This window comes from Aspergillus aculeatinus, assembly GCF_003184765.1.
Source record: "Aspergillus aculeatinus CBS 121060 unplaced genomic scaffold BO66scaffold_1, whole genome shotgun sequence".
Lineage (NCBI taxonomy): Eukaryota > Fungi > Ascomycota > Eurotiomycetes > Eurotiales > Aspergillaceae > Aspergillus > Aspergillus aculeatinus.
The window spans coordinates 729,968-745,518 of record NW_020291470.1 but is presented as its reverse complement, the minus strand read 5'-3'; the positions used below and the strand labels follow the sequence as shown (position 1 = coordinate 745,518).

Below are 15,551 nucleotides of genomic sequence, written 5' to 3'. Positions count from 1 at the left end.
CTCGGCGTGCCACCCGTGCCGTGCAGTTTGGCAAGGCTCTGACACGGACTATAGCCGAAAAGACTATAATAATACATAGCAAGTTACCACGGACGAGTATGACTATACCCTTAGGTGATCGAATTAATAGCCTAGCGTATATTACAAGGACAAGACCCCCGAACTCCTCCGTTCGATCGCAAGGCAGATCGCAATCGGAGCTAAAAGCGTAGCGTAGCGTCGTGTCGTGTAGTGTGGTAATAGCATAGTCTTGCTAAGTAAGCTATAACACTGCTGCTGTCAGGTCACTGGCCGGTTCTCGGTATGGGCTGGCTACCTAAGTTGATGATGCTCTCGGTGATAATGGGCTGTAGTATGTCAGCCGTTGGGTTGGTCGATCAAACCCGCTACGAGCAAATCAGACTTCGAGGGGGGGCGAAGGGCTTGAGTCGAGTAGAGCAGCCTCGTCTGCTTTGACCAAGGCATAACTAGGTATAGGTTGGTTATCGCTATAGCTATAGTTGCCTTATACTTGGGCAGGTTGTTGGTTGGGATTGGGATTGGGTACTCACCGCCAGTACTGATCGCTTATCATTATCATCGTGACGAGTATCTACGGAGTAGTTATCCTTGTTGTTTGGGGGTATTGTTCATTCCGTCAGATGTTAGCCAATGTTGATGCGGCCTCTAATATTGCAAGGGAGTCGCTGAGGATGGAGCAGGATTGGCTTGTTCCTGGAATTCGGTGTGCTGGTGCACCGCAGCAGGCCATAAGTATATTGTTCTTGTTCGGAGGAATCAAGGATTGAGAATCTAGATCTGTTCCTGATTGCGGTGGGAACAGAAGCTCAGCCTTGTTGGTAAGATTTTATCTCTGGCGGTGATCGAACGTGCAACCCCTTTTTCTGGTTGTATAGTAACTCTTTCTCTCTTGGATCCTCAAATCCTCACTTGGCCTTCTCTAACCTCAAGATCCCTAGACTACCACTCCACCCCGCATCATCCTCTGATATCAGCAACTCCATTGCATCAACAACCCCCATCAACCAACCCCAGCAAAGTACCCGACCAACAACACCACAATCCCAGCTGAAAACCAATCCTCACCCCCTGACACCCCCCAACCCCAACCTCAGTCCAGTTCAACAAAAACCCCCAAGCGAAGCCTGTCACAGCCCACCGCACCCACAACTCTCAAACCCATCTCCCTCCACTCATCGCAAGTCTCCAAGCTCCAGACCCTCCATCCATAAGCCTCTGCAACCCCAAGCCTTACCAGGGATATAAATTGCCCATGCATTAGCCCGCGGATATCCTCCCCCTCACCACCTACTTTCCCCCAAGATCTCACCGTCTACAATCCACATCCCCCCAGTCGTATGATCCGATAGCAAGGGAAGAGGGACTACTTTTTCTTGGTCTTGAAGTTGGGGAGCGCCAGACCGCTTGTCTGTTTGTCAGCACTATATTACATATTACTTCCTTCTTCTGTCTGGAGATTGAGGGCGGGCATAAGAGCGGAGAGAGTGGGGGGGGGGGGCCGATTCGTGGCTGTGGATTGTCTAACTACCTAGGTCTTATCCTCTTCTCCTCTTATCCTGGAGAGTGCAAAGTATGCCCCAGGAAAAGGGGACGGAGAATGAATGCCTGTCTCTGCGCCAACTTATCCCCCTAAAACCAGAGTAATGAATCAGTGTGATGGTATAGATCCTCGGCTGTCCAGCTAGATCTGAAGCTCTTGACATACTAAGCCCCGAAGATACCCCCAAGGGACACCCGTGATGCGAACCCGAGTAATTCACAGTATAAAGTCATTCAACGCCAGCGTGACTCGTTCCCTGGACACAATATCAACCCAGTCTACGCTACAAAACCCCCGGACCCTGCTACTGCGTACCAAGAACACCCAGTAAACCAGAACCAACCACAAACCACAAATCATGAATCATGAATCTAAACCAAAGATCCGGCCACGAGCGGTGGTCTGCACGTACACACGGTAGTGATCAGAACACCATTTACCCGAGAACATACAAAGATATATCTCAGCTACCGGAAAAGCAAACCACAAACCACAAACTCCCAAACTCCCAAACTCCCAAATCAAGCACCACGTACCATAACCCAAAAAAAATCACCGACCAGCCCACCCCATTCAAAATCCAGGCTCCTGGGGGCCTATGACCTAACCTCAACGTAGCTGGCTCCTCAAAATGGAATGCATGCAACGAAGTAACAATGACACTATCGCCCCCCTCAACCCCCGCCTCGAACATGACACAATAACGTCGCCAACGTCTTTTTTTCGCCAACCGCCACGAACCTGTCTCTTACTAATTTGGGAAAAAAGACAGTTGTTCGTGGCACTGCAATCATGCATATGCAAGCTGCCAAACTGCTTGCTGGAGGAGGGGGGGAGGGGGATGGGGCAAAAAAAGAAGGATTGCAGGTGGTGGTCTACACCGCTACTATCTTGCTTCGCTTGGAGGGGGGAGGGAGAGGAAGAGGAGAGGGGAAGAGGGTGGTTTATTTTTTTTTTCGCGCCCAGTTCCCGGTCTTTGCGCCAAAGCCGAGCGAGTGGAAGAGTATTCATTCGAAACTGACAAATGCCTTTGGCCACAGGCCACGGAAAAAAGAAAAGAGATCGCAGGATACGGCGGGACTTTCCTGGGGATCAGGAGGGGTAAGCATATGACTGGTTCTACAGCTTCCAGCTTCCAGCTTCGTGTTTGCAGAGGAAAGAGGGGTCTTCAATCATGTTCAAAATAAGAATATGTATATAAATTATTGATATAGACAATGAGATCGCAAGTATAATTCGGACAAAAATAGAAAAAAGGGCAGTGCCAAACATCCATTGCACAAAAACAGAATTGATCACTTTTCAACGCTTTTTCGGTTATCCCACAAAGCCACAAAGGTGCTGCTGCTGCTGCTGCTGCTTTTCAAGATTTCTTTGATGTTCCGATATAAACGCCAGAAGAGAGCTTGACGCTCCCTTTGCGCGATCCTTCGGAAGTCAAAGGATTGGATTGCATCGCTTCAAATCCCATTCCGACCCCGTCCGCATGATCCAAGATCGTAAAACCGTCTCGTCATAGTGAATCGTTCCCTCCGCCCATTGTCATGTGCGCACAGACGGGTCATGAAACTTGATGCAGCAGAAACAATAGCCCTTGTCTTGTTGACGTCGATGTCATACAGGCTACAGCTTGGTTTCACCATCCGCGGCTGATCTGCCGCGCAAGACCCCAGGCGGTGACTCATTCCTTTGCCGCGTCAAGGGAGGGTGTAATCATTCTTGTCTGCCCACCAATGTGGCATGTGAGCAGAAAAAGCGCCTAGGATTTCTGCAGTGCTGCGACGCCCTCGCTGCTGTCAAGTAGACCAGCCTCCTTGACCAGGTCATAGAAGCGGCCTTCCTGCTTGATCAGCGCCGCAGGCGTGTCGAACTCGACCACACGACCCTTGTCCAGCACCACAATTCGATCGGAATCGATGATCGTATTGATCCGATGCGCGATTGTGATGATCGTGCGGTCCTGGAAGATGCTGCTGCGTAGCGTACGCTGCAGCAATGCATCCGTTTCCACATCCACCGCCGCCTGGTAATGACAACTGTAAGCGTCCGAAAAGAGAAAGAAGATGACGAAATTGCGGCCAATGGAAGAAATACTTACAGTTGCTTCGTCGAGCACCAAGATATTACTAGGCGTCAGGAGTGCTCGGGCAAGCGAAACCAGCTGGCGCTGGCCTTGACTAAGATTAGATCCTATAGCAAATGAGTTAATCCGGGCTCTCCGAACATGTAGGGTAATGCCCGAGCAAGGCAAGGCAGAAGAAAAGAGCTTACCTCCTTCCTGAACTTGGGCATCTAACTGCCCATCCATCTGTGCGACGTGATCTTTGAGGCGGGCATGTTCTACCGTGCATTCCAGTCAGTCATCATCATCCTCGTATGCAATGTAGCCTAACTTACCAAGCACACTCCAGAGTTCGGTGTCGTCATGCACGTGTCGAGGGTCCAAATTGTCCCGAACAGTACCCTCGAACATGGCTGGGTCCTGGGGAATGATAGCGAGGCGGCCCCGCAAATCGAACAGACCAATCGTCGATACATTCAGTCCATCGATGCTATTGACAACGTTAGCACCCGCAAAAGAAAAATCTTGGGCAGCAGTCCTTACCTGATGTTGCCGCTGTCAGGTTCGATGATGCGGAAAAGTGCAAGCGTCAGCGAGCTCTTGCCTGCACCTGTGCGGCCAACGACTCCAATTTTCTCGTGGGGCTTGATGTCGAGTGAGATGTCCTTGAGAACAAGATCAAGCCCAGGGCGGTAGCGTGTGCTGTAGTTGTTGAACGTCACCGCACCTTGCGCCGGCCAGCCAATAGCGGGCCGGTGCTTGAAAATCACCTCAGGCGCTTCACTGGGCAGGTTTGCGTACTCCAGGACACGCTCGACCGACACGATATTGGTCTCGACTTCAACTGTCTGTCGCACGATCCAGTTCAACGACTGGGTGATCTGGAGAGCGTAGGACATAGCCAGACCGACCATTCCAGCAGACAATTTACTACCGGTCGACACAGAGACGATCGAAAGCGAAGCAGCTGTCAAGATGATCACAGAGCCAATAAACTCAAGGCGGACAGCTAACCATCTGTTCGCACTGATGGAGGGGAAGTAGGCACGAATGTTTGCGTCCATGCGCCACTCATTTTCCAGTGTGAATCTGTCCTCTTGCTTGTACGCACGAATGGTAGAAATGCCACCCAATGATTCTTGGAAATGTGCGAAGATTGGGCTTCGAGTCACGCTGTCCAGACGCTTGAGCTCGCGGGAGGTGCGCAAATAGTACTTTTGGTAGCTGAAGTAGACCCAGCCCAGGGGGAAAACAACCAAGAGGAAGGCAGGGGTGGACGAGGCGATGACCACCATGGTGAACAATGCCTTGGCAGAGTTGCCGAACAGCTATGGCCTAGGTCAGCACCGGTCGCGGAGATGAGGAATTGAGGCACCTACCATGTTGAACGTCCGCGCGAGTACCTCATCGATACGATACACATCACTGAGAAACAATTCGGTCAGGTTTACGTCTATGACGCCATATCTAACACACATGATGAGTGCTGACTCACCTGGAGAATCTGTTAAGGATACGACCGGAGGGTGTGGTTTCGAAGAAACTCATGGGAGAACGGAAGATGGCGAATGCCATGCGCTCGTGGAGTTTACGAGAGGCCTGGAACTTGTTAGCGGGGGAAGACCTGTTGGGTTGCTCGAGAGGAATACATACCTCAATCGAACAGAAAATCCACAGAATGAGGTTCTGGAGAATGACCAAAAGAGACGAGCCGAGACCGAAGGCCAAGTAGATGCCGATATACTTGCCGTTCGGAAGGTTCGGTTGCTGCTCGCTGAGCTCAGACCAATGCTTAAGCCAATAACTTCCGGCAACCTGGGCGGTTTGAGCTCCCAGGAGAGCCAAAAGATAGAAGCCGACAGCAATGATGTTGCTGTTCTTGGCGTATTCGCCGTAAACGCTCCATTTGACTTTGCCCTGCTGCGATGTCTCCTGGGTCTGCTTGCTTTTGAGGACATTCTCCTCATCCCCTAGCTTGCGTCTGGGTCCCTTCCAGGTAGCAGTACTGGCACGGCGGAGAGTGACTGTGCTCTTCCTCCGTTCAGCATTAGCTCTGATAGGTGCGATAGAGCCGATTTCCCGCTCAGCATCTTCCGGATCAGAAATGTCCGAGTCTTCGTTCTCGATCACAGTGGTGGATTCAGAGCCCTCGCTAGCGGGATCACGACCCTCGCTGCCGGAGCCCTCGTCATCCGAGTCGTTCATGGTGGTCCGGACCAAGTTGGCAACTTCACCCTTCATAGCCAAAAGTTGCTCGTAGGTTCCCTTCTCCACCAGGGTCTTGTTGCGAAGTAGCCCGATGAAGTCCGCTTCCTTTAGGACAGGAATGGCGTTCGTCGCGAGGATTCTTGTCTTGCTGCCGAGGATACCGTTGCGACCCAGAACCTGGTTGATGAGATGGCGACCCACATGCTGGTCGACCGCAGACAGAACATCATCGAGAAGGTAAATATCCGCACGAGCATACACAGCGCGGGCAAGGGTCAGGCGGGCTTTTTGACCACCGGAGAGAGAAATTCCTCTTTCTCCAACCTCGGTCTGATCACCGTCGGGCAAGTTCTTGAAGTCGTCGGTCAAAGCACAGGCTGCCACCGTAAGCTCGTAGAATTGAGGGTCCCACCGATGTCCGAAGACAATATTCTCGCGGACGCTAGCATTCATGACCCAGGCCTGTTGCGCGACGTAGGCGATACGGCCTCGCACAACCACCTCGCCTTCCGTCCTCCATAAGTCGCCCAGAAGCGCTTGAAGGAGAGAGGATTTTCCAGCACCAACGCGGCCAACGATACAGCTCAGCTCCCCCTTGCGAGCACTGAAGTTGATGTTCTCGATGACATGCGTGCCTTCGTACCTGTTCCAGGTGAAAGAGGCATCCTGAATCCGCACAGATTCATCTCCGACGTGCGCAACGGTCTCCTCGCGGGTGACAGCATCGGTCTGCAGCTCCTCTGCAGTGAAATAGTCCGTAAGACGCTTGACGGCCACAGAGGCTTCGATCAAAGCCGTAATAACCATTGGCAAGATTGACAGAGGGAACGTAAGGAGGTTGAAGAGGGTCAGTGCTGGGAAGACAACGTCGGTAGTCAGGGGTTTCTCCGATGTCAAGGCATAGACAGTGAAACAGGAGCACGAGACGAGGAAAGGAGTGGACTGCCAGGTGAAGTTGGCGATCGACTGAGTCGCTCCAATTTTACGAAGCGTGTTCAGCTCCAGATCGTTACGGATGTGACTAAGCTTATTCATGAATGCTGTGTTCCAAGCATAGAGCTTGATGCTCTTGATGTTGTTCAGAATCTCGGTCATGAGTCTGGACCGAGAATCCTTGTTCTTCATCTGAATAAGCTGGAGCTTCTTCATCATTCTTGCGATCACTCCGTTCAGAGGAATCATCAAGATCATCACACCGATACCTGCAAACATGCTGACACCAACAAGCTGATAGAGCGACAGCATGCACAGAGTGATCTGGAAGGGTGCAGACCAGAGCTGCACACCAAACTGGGTCAGATCAGATAGACGCTGCTGATCAACAGCCATGTGATTGACGATGTCACCCGTGGTCTTGGAGGAGCGGCCCTCGCTTGACAGCTTCAGAGACTTGGCATAGATCATGGCAGTCAGAGCAGATTTGACGCGCATGCCAGTGTCGAATGCTCTTTGGAAATATTGGTGCAGGCACATGGTTTGAGAAACCGATACCAGGAACATGGCAAGCGCAATGGCGACACCTCTGATGATCGGCTCCGGCTCGGGAGTCCCATACGAGTTGATAAACTTAATCAGGAGACGCAGAAGCTGGGGCTGGACGAAGGCCAGAGAGTCACTGCCGCACTTGATGATCGCACCACGAATGAAAGGGCCACCAAAGGCTCTGAACAGAGCAAGAGATAGGGAGGGCTTGCTTTTCTGCAACTCTTCATCCCATTCTTCCTGCAGAGCGCCCCCAGTGACACCGGTGGTGTCCCGACGACGAAGATTCCACAGATCATCCTGGGTGAGGAAGTTGTTGTACCCGAACTTCATCATTGGGGTCATCCAACTAAAGGTAAGAACCGAGAAGATATCGGCGTATTCGTAGGGGCATTCATCCTCGTCTCCGAGCGCATCGTAATCACTCTGTTTCTTCGGAACCAAATACTCGAGAGCAAATTCCAACAGCGCCAGGCCCAAGCTGACATTAAAGCAGACGAAGTATGGAAGCCGGTCCTCGTACAATTTCCGTGCGATGAGCGACCGGAGTTTGATACCATAGCCAATGGAGAAGAAAAGCCAGTAGAAGAGCACGACGCCATTGGGCTGTCTGCTGCGCCAGTGTTCATGGTACTGCACTGCGAAAATTACCCCGAGAGAGATAAGGACAAGGACGGAGCTCCAGAACCGATAGTCGTCAAACCAGGTTTGCGGGTAGGATTCGATTTGTATGGCTGCCTGAAGAGCAGTGGTGAAGATCAAGGCGGACAGGACGGTCTAATAATGCGAAAATGGTTAGACTGCGATGAGATCATCAACACCGGACGCGGGGACTTTCGCACCAATTTCGCATAGAAATGCCAGTTCTTAGACACCGGCTGAGGCACTCTCTTCTTGAACAAGAGCCAAAGGGCTCCTGCACCTGCGATGATGCCCCATACCGCAACCAAGGAGACTCCAAAGTCGAGGAAACACGGGGTCAGGTCGAATCTGAACTGACTGAGAGGACCCCAGCCTTCCGGGTCGTGGCAAAATGGCTGCGGTTTGGAGGAGAGGAATGCTGAGTTCGGGGTGGACGACAGCAGAGACCCCCGGCTGGAATCCCCGAGGATGGACTGGGAACCACCGCCTTCCAACATTTTCCCCGGCTGAAGGTTACCGTATCCCAGCTCCTAGATCGCTCGTCCTTTCGGACCTGCAAAGGAAAAAGGGAGACCGAAGAACAAACCCCAGGGTACCGTCTGGGGGGAAAGGCCTGGAGGGAAAGAGATCGTGGGAAGAAGAGAAATGAAAGTTCGAGAGAGGGACGATAACGAGAGGGAAAGGAAAGGCTGATTAGTGAGATGCACGCTGCTTACTAAATGTGACGGTCAAAGCTTCTGCGCGATACGGAGACGTTACCGGAGCCCGGCCGTAAACCGAACTGCATGTACTGTACGCCCGGCAAGTTTAGTTTCTGTGATAGGGAGGTGTTCAGATTGATGAGTCACAATTCTTGACAATTGACAAAAAAGGGCATGCAATTGGAAAGTCGGGCAGAGTTGCATCCCTGCGCCTTGATCTTGGAGAAGGAACGAGGAAGAAGAAGAAGAGGAAGAAATAGCAGAAGTCGAAATGACATAATCCGATCTGCTCGTGGTAATCGGTCTTGGCATCCCCGACTGGGTCTCCGACTACTCTGGACCATCAGTTTCTCTCCAGAATACACCTTTCTGTCTACCAGTCCCTGATACTTCAAGGGTCGCTATGGCTATGGTATGCGCATGAATTGAATGAGATCTGAATTGCTCACAGCAGACATGCATGGCCACCATTATTCACATTAGGTTTCTGCCTACGGAGAGCTACTGAGAGATGATACTTCCCGCCCTCGAAAGATTTGCGACATGACGTCCACGTGCTTGACCTAGACTATAGTATGATCTATGTACTGTACTACATCGTTGCACCTCACGCTGTGTACAGTACCACGAGTCAATAGGCAATGACATGTGGGGTTTCTGGTATACCTTGGTCTTTTTCTCGTGTTCACAAAGCGTAAGCGCGCGATAGAGTGGGTGAACTGAGGGCAGGGCAACCGATGTCATCCAATAATATCTACTTGTTTTAGTCAAGCAATTTATGGATAACGAAGCTAGGATTTCTTGAGTCTAGGTCGAGCAGTGTTCTATCTGGATATAGCACAGCTAGCACGTTACAGTAAGGGTCATTTTGTACTGACATGTACGCACGAAGATCAATAGTATGACTTCTCCACTTCTCTAAAGGGACATACGGACATACTATCTACTGTTTTTTATCACAGTCAATCTTATTCATATTCATAATGTCCTGGGTGGCATCAACTGACCGCTCGAGAAAGTGAACTTATAGTTTCAGGTAGTTTCCTCCGAGCAAAGTTTCGGGGCTTATCTCCGGGCGGGTCGACCTCTAGGCTGGCTAGCGGGTCCCTTCCCCCTCGACAATCCAATCACACCCCGAATATTCCGGAGCATGCCATCGTGGATTCGGATTGCGAGCCTCATCGTGCAGCATTAGTGAGAGTTACAGGGGCGAGAATGAGATCTTCAAAATCTTGTGCCTGACCAGAGTTGGAAGTCCAAGTCGTGAGCGATGCTTGGACTTCACGCCAGCAGGGGTCCTTCTCCGTCAAGCGCATTGCTCATCAAATACGGAAGCTCGGCAGCCAAGGCAAACCGGTCGGATTACATCATGATATTGGTGTTCGGGCCCGGCGATCTAGGCCTTATCTCCGGAGTACGCTTTTCCGAGCGCAGATTGTCGGAGGCTGCTACATTTCTCGTACTCACGTCCTGGGTAGCGATTTGCCTCTGACCAGAGCAAAACCAATACAGCGGTCCGAACTGCCCAACCGGGATCCTAGTATTTAAATCTGCTGCTCGCTGCCTGTTCTATACGGGTAGCATCAAGCCTATTTTTTATGATGTACTGTGATACACAGCTTGAACTTTCCAGACGATTACCAAAGTCTGAGGCAAGACATGCGAAGCTGAGATCTGTCGCAATGGAGATGCCCCTTTTCTCTTCGAGATCGGTCTAGGCTATGGCTTAGACAAATTGAATCGTTAAAGCAAAATTGAGACAGCGATTACTGGCATTCGACGGGTCATACTCAGTCATATCACAGGAAGTCGTGACAATTTAGAGCTGTATGAGCAGCCTCCGGCTCTCTTATAGATGAAGGATTCTCTGCCTCGAATCTAGAGTTCAGCAGTATACCATGGAACATAGTTGCAGCTGGAATAAGTTAGTAGCCACTGGCTGCTGCGGTCTGCCCGCCCTCCGCTCATCTATGAATCAAACGATGCAAACTAGTCCTCGTGGGTGAAGGCGGTGAGAAGCCGGACGGCGGGGTCCATTCCGCAGCGTCATTCCGTCATTCCTTATGAATCATTCTAAAAAAGACCATCTACAGCAAATTCGATTTCTCAGTGGGTTGACGATGGTTGCAGAATCTACGGTGGAAGACCTCTTGAAAAGGCCTCTATATGGTGTGTAAATTACTCCCTCTTGTACTCTTTATAACCCATATCGTTCGTTTTCGCAACGCGCTTGCTGACACACATGAAGTTTATGATCTACCGCAGGAGCTTCTCTCCACCTTAACTACGAAAGGCGGCGACCAAGCGCTCTCAATCCAGAATGGTGACGATGTGACACCTGAAAAGTCGAAAGAAGAGGTACTGGAACATGCGATCGCCACATCGAACAGCTGTCCCCTCTGCAAGGTCACGTACCTCAATGTGCAGGAGCAACGCGATCATGTGCGGTCGGACCATCACAAATACAATCTGAAAGTGCAGCTCAGGGGCGGTCCCACATTAGACGAGGTGCAATTTTCGAAGGCGATCGGGGAGCTCGACGAGTCGATATCTGGGTCCGAGTCATCGGAAGGGGAGAACGAGGAAGAGGAGACCCAGCTTACGGCCCTGCTGAAGAGACAGGCCAAGATATCTCAGGAAGCTCAGGAGGAAGAGGATTCGCTTTCAAACAAAAAGACCGCGGGTCGACCGCCGCTGTTCTGGCTTTCAAGCTCCGCACTGCCGTCGAACGTCTCGCTCGGTGTCTACAGGGCCTTGTTCTCGGATGTTGAGCAGGATGAGCCCCAGCACCTCGTCGCCTCCTTGCAGAAAAAGCAACTCGTGCCCATCAATGCACCCAGAAATGCTGCAGATGAGCAAGCGAAGCCACCTCCTCCCAGTCCTCATATCTTCATGTGCATGATTGGTGGTGGCCACTTCGCCGCAATGATTGTGTCACTGGCCCCCGAGATTCACCGGAGACAAGGTGGTATTGAGGATCGCCAGGCTCGGGTGATTGCCCACAAAACCTTCCATAGGTATACAACGAGAAGGAAGCAAGGTGGCTCGCAGTCTGCGAATGATGCCGCCAAGGGGGCCGCGCATTCCGCCGGTTCGAGCTTGAGACGATACAACGAAGCGGCGCTTGAGAAGGAAATTCGAGAATTGCTGTCTGAGTGGAAGCAATTGATTGACGAGGCGGAGCTGCTGTTCGTTCGGGCCACCGGGAGCACAAACAGGAGAATTCTGTTCGAGAAGTACGACGGCCAGATGTTGAGACAGAATGACCCAAGGCTTAGAGGATTCCCGTTCAGCACACGCCGGGCCACCCAAGCCGAGCTTATGCGGTGCTTTAAGGAGCTTACGCGGGTCAAAGTGAGCCAGGTAGACGAAGCCGCTCTTGCAGCTGCGGCGGCCAAAGCAAAGGAGGTGGCATCAAAGCCGTCAACACCACGGCCGCAGCAGCAGAAGCCCAAGATCTCGAAAGAGGAAGAGGAAGCCATACTCCACACAACACAGATTCAAGCGCTGATCCGGCGTTCCAAGATCCCCGCTCTGATGGCATACCTTTCGAAGAATTTCATCCCTTCATCCTTCACGTTCCGTCCCTCGGATTCCCAGCAAAACTTCCGCTGTCCAACGTCACTCCACTTGGCTGCCAACCTCAACTCGTCGGCCATGGTTCTAGCACTTCTGACCAAGGCCGATGCGGACCCGACGACCGTCAACTCCGAAGGAAGAACACCCTTTGAACTCGCAGGCGACCGTGCCACCCGCGACGCTTTCCGTATCGCTCGCCATGAGCTGGGCGAGTCGAAGTGGGACTGGACCGCCGCGAAGGTTCCGGCACCCATCTCCAAGGACGATGCGAGCAGCCGGCTGGAGCAGGAGCGGAAAAGCGCCGAGGAGGAGGAAGCCACCCGACGCAAGGCCGCGATGGCGCGCCTGCAGAAAGAGGAGGCCGCCCGCGCAGCCGAACAAGCCTCCAGAAAGCCGGTTGGCCGTACCCTGGGGGCTATCGAGAAAACGGCGCAGGAGAAGAGGGAGGAAGAGATGCGCGGGATGACGCCGGAGATGCGAATGCGACTGGAACGAGAGCGGCGCGCGCGAGCGGCTGAAGAGCGCTTCCGACGCATGCAGGGCGGCAATTAAGCCTCTGGGTAGAATTCTGCGACTTGACTTACTGTAGCGTTGCGAAGAGAGCATATGATACCTTGGTATGAATATAACGAATGATTATGCTTGTCCACGAGCATCTTCTCTGTCTTACGAGTGCAGTACTGTACACCACCGAAACCCCTGCAAACAACCAAACCCACCCTCTCCCAGCCCCATCCCAACCAACCCACCACCACCACCACACCACACCACACCCACTCACCACCACCATGATAACCATCACCACCTCTTCGCCAAAACCAGAACAACCGGCCACGAAAACGCCCTCTTCACCCCCATCCCCATCACCCCCTCCAACATCCTCCAAGCCCCCGCATCCTCGAACCCCTCCACCCCCTCAACCGGCACCAACGCCCCCACAAACCGCCTCAACTCCCGCACATCCCAATCCCTGCGCCACAGCTCACGATCCTCTACCTCCACTACCTTTTCCAGGCCCCACCGCACCCGACTCACGGGACTCTCAACCACAAACCCGCCGGCCCAGCCCGAAAAGAACCCCAACCGCGCCCACCCTCGATTCCACTTATATCTCTCGACGGCGCGCCACTCGCCCGCCGGAAAGGCAAGACAATCCAACCAGCTCGCCACGGCATCGGCCTCGCGCTTGAAGCCTGCGCGCTGCGCCGCGGGGCCGCGCTGGATGACGGCGCGGTACAGCCGGTCCACGATCCCGTCCAGCAGTGGCTGGCACTCGGCGGCGAGGGCGGGGTCGGAGAAGTGCGGGAGGCCGTAGAAGGCGATGGCGAGGGTTCCGGCGCCGTGGGGTTTGAGGACGGGGTGGATGCTCCGTAACGCGGCGGCGGGGGAGGGGAGGAGCGGGAACATGAGGGCGCTGATGATCAGGTCGGCGGAGGCTGGGGGGAAGGACGTGGCGAGGTGTTCGGCGCGGGTGAGGGTGTATGTGAATTGGCTTGGGGAAGTGGAACTGGAGCTGTGGAGGTTTCTGGCGTAGGTGAGGTGGCGGGGGTCGATGTCGCTGACGTTGACGTGGGGGAATCTGTGGGAGAGGGCGAGTGCGACGTGGCCGGGGCCGGCGCCGATGTCGTGGGCTACGGTGAAGGTTGGTGCTGTGGAGGAGGGTGAGGCTGATGCATGGTAGTCGTAGATCTGGTTGTAGAAGGAGGCGGGGTAGGTGGGACGCGTGAGGAGGTATTCGTTCCAGTAGTCGGTTGCGTCGATGTTTGGGGAGACTTCCCAGCTGCGGTGGTGCGAGATTGCAGTGAGGGTTCTTTGGGGCGGTTTTCGGAGGTTGGAAGCACTGGCTGGGGTGAGCTGGTGCTGGGGGTTGATTCCGCGGACAAGAAGCTGTGATCTATCCCGGATACGGTGCATTGTTGGGTATATGGCGTGTATGGATAGATTGGTGTATGTCTTTCTGCTTTTCAATGCAGGACTGAATCAACAGTTGAGACTGTAGACTCATAGCCCCTGTTTATAGCAACAGACGAGGGTATGAGAGTTTGCTACGCGAACCATGGATGATGCAGCTTCATTGCGAGTTTATGTCAAGCTGTCAAGCCACTTGTAGATCCATGCACTCGCCTATTTGGCGGCGGCCAAGCTACACGTGTTGACCATCGGCTCGGAACGAATGACATCAGCCCTTGTCTACGTTGAGTGTTGTCATGTTCGCATTGACTCTTACCTGGACCGGTAGGACGCCGACTGGGTTGAGGAGACACAAAAGTCAATTACTTCATGACTAGCATTAGGGCAAGGAGACCTGACCAGGTCCGTAGGATAGGACTCCGATAGGCTTTGAGCAATGAAGCAAGACAGTTCAAGCTATTTAGGTGGGTATCATCTACAGCAATGGTAAGCAGGGACCCCAATCAAAAACTTAGCCTCTGTGGCTTCGCCCGTTGTTTTTATTATGTAGTTCCTACTCATCCTTCATCTTCGCCTTCTCTTCCTCCTCCTCCTCCTCCTCCTCCTCCTCGATCACAGACAACGATGCAACAAAAGACGTGCGCGACGAGTCCGCATCAACAACCACCGGCGCTCCCCGTGATGAACACGATCGAGGCAGAAAGGCCACCGGAAAAGGAGCGACAGGGGCAAGATCCACCGCCGCCGCCGCATCATCCCCGGTGCCACTCGACTCATTCCCCGAAGTGGGCAAAGGCCCATGTGTCTTTGTCTTCCAGGGGGACATGCAAAACGCAGGACAGAACACAGCGCGTAAAAGCACGCAAAAGGGCTCTGTGGATAGAACAAACACAAACGTTTGGTTAGCCTCGACGGACAGCCCCGAAATCTCCCCAAGGTTGCCTTCGACAGGGATGAGATAGTAACCGACCTCCTTCGACGCAGCGAGATTCCTCAGCCCCTATGCGCTCCCTGTGTGCCTCAGGTGTGATCAGTTGGGACTGTTCGTGTGTTTGTATGAAAGGGGTGGAGCACGAACATTCACGTCGGTTGTTTTCAGCAAGATCGTGCCATCCGCGCTTGGTGAGGCTTATGATGGCGTGCGCACAGTAGAGAAAGACTAGCGAGACGATGTTGGCCACTGTAAGTATGCTTAGGGGGGAGTCAAATGTGCCCGCCGCTACAACGACGGCGACCTTCCTCGGGCGAGCTTGCATCTGACATGACTTGGGGGATCGGGGCCATCTTTCTTGCGGCTGGGGAGTAGAGGGAGAGGGGATGGCAGAGATATAGTTATGAATTCTAGTGGGATGTGATACTGGTTCGAAAAGTGCGTGGGTCTGGGAGATGTGGTCATATAGGAGAA

The 15,551-nt window shown here is 53.0% G+C and overlaps 4 protein-coding genes across 4 annotated transcripts; 1 reads left to right on the top strand and 3 right to left on the bottom strand.

Annotated features, from left to right (window-relative positions):
• Positions 1–3,320: 3,320 nt before the first annotated feature.
• Positions 3,321–8,452, bottom strand: BO66DRAFT_311286 (ATP-binding cassette glutathione S-conjugate transporter YCF1; the record flags this gene model as incomplete). The annotated part of the gene is made up of 9 exons (XM_025643322.1): positions 3,321–3,584; positions 3,660–3,751; positions 3,833–3,901; positions 3,959–4,113; positions 4,167–4,951; positions 5,003–5,048; positions 5,119–5,222; positions 5,277–8,090; positions 8,156–8,452. The coding sequence occupies 9 exons, from the start codon at positions 8,450–8,452 to the stop codon at positions 3,321–3,323; spliced, it is 4,626 nt and encodes a 1,541-aa protein (XP_025509182.1).
• A 2,212-nt stretch (positions 8,453–10,664) lies between these two features.
• BO66DRAFT_387297 (putative C2H2 finger and ankyrin domain protein) lies at positions 10,665–13,149 on the top strand. Its single transcript, XM_025646265.1, has 2 exons — positions 10,665–10,825; positions 10,905–13,149. The coding sequence occupies exons 1-2, from the start codon at positions 10,777–10,779 to the stop codon at positions 12,785–12,787; spliced, it is 1,932 nt and encodes a 643-aa protein (XP_025509181.1). The 5' UTR covers positions 10,665–10,776; the 3' UTR covers positions 12,788–13,149.
• BO66DRAFT_363143 (class I SAM-dependent methyltransferase) lies at positions 13,034–14,154 on the bottom strand (the record flags this gene model as incomplete). The annotated part of the gene is made up of 1 exon (XM_025645103.1): positions 13,034–14,154. The coding sequence occupies exon 1, from the start codon at positions 14,147–14,149 to the stop codon at positions 13,034–13,036; it is 1,116 nt and encodes a 371-aa protein (XP_025509180.1). The 5' UTR covers positions 14,150–14,154.
• Positions 14,155–14,699: 545 nt separating this feature from the next.
• BO66DRAFT_433435 (uncharacterized protein) lies at positions 14,700–15,430 on the bottom strand (the record flags this gene model as incomplete). Its single annotated transcript, XM_025650693.1, has 3 exons — positions 14,700–15,146; positions 15,225–15,274; positions 15,370–15,430. The coding sequence occupies 3 exons, from the start codon at positions 15,428–15,430 to the stop codon at positions 14,700–14,702; spliced, it is 558 nt and encodes a 185-aa protein (XP_025509179.1).
• Between the last annotated feature and the right edge of the window lie 121 nt (positions 15,431–15,551).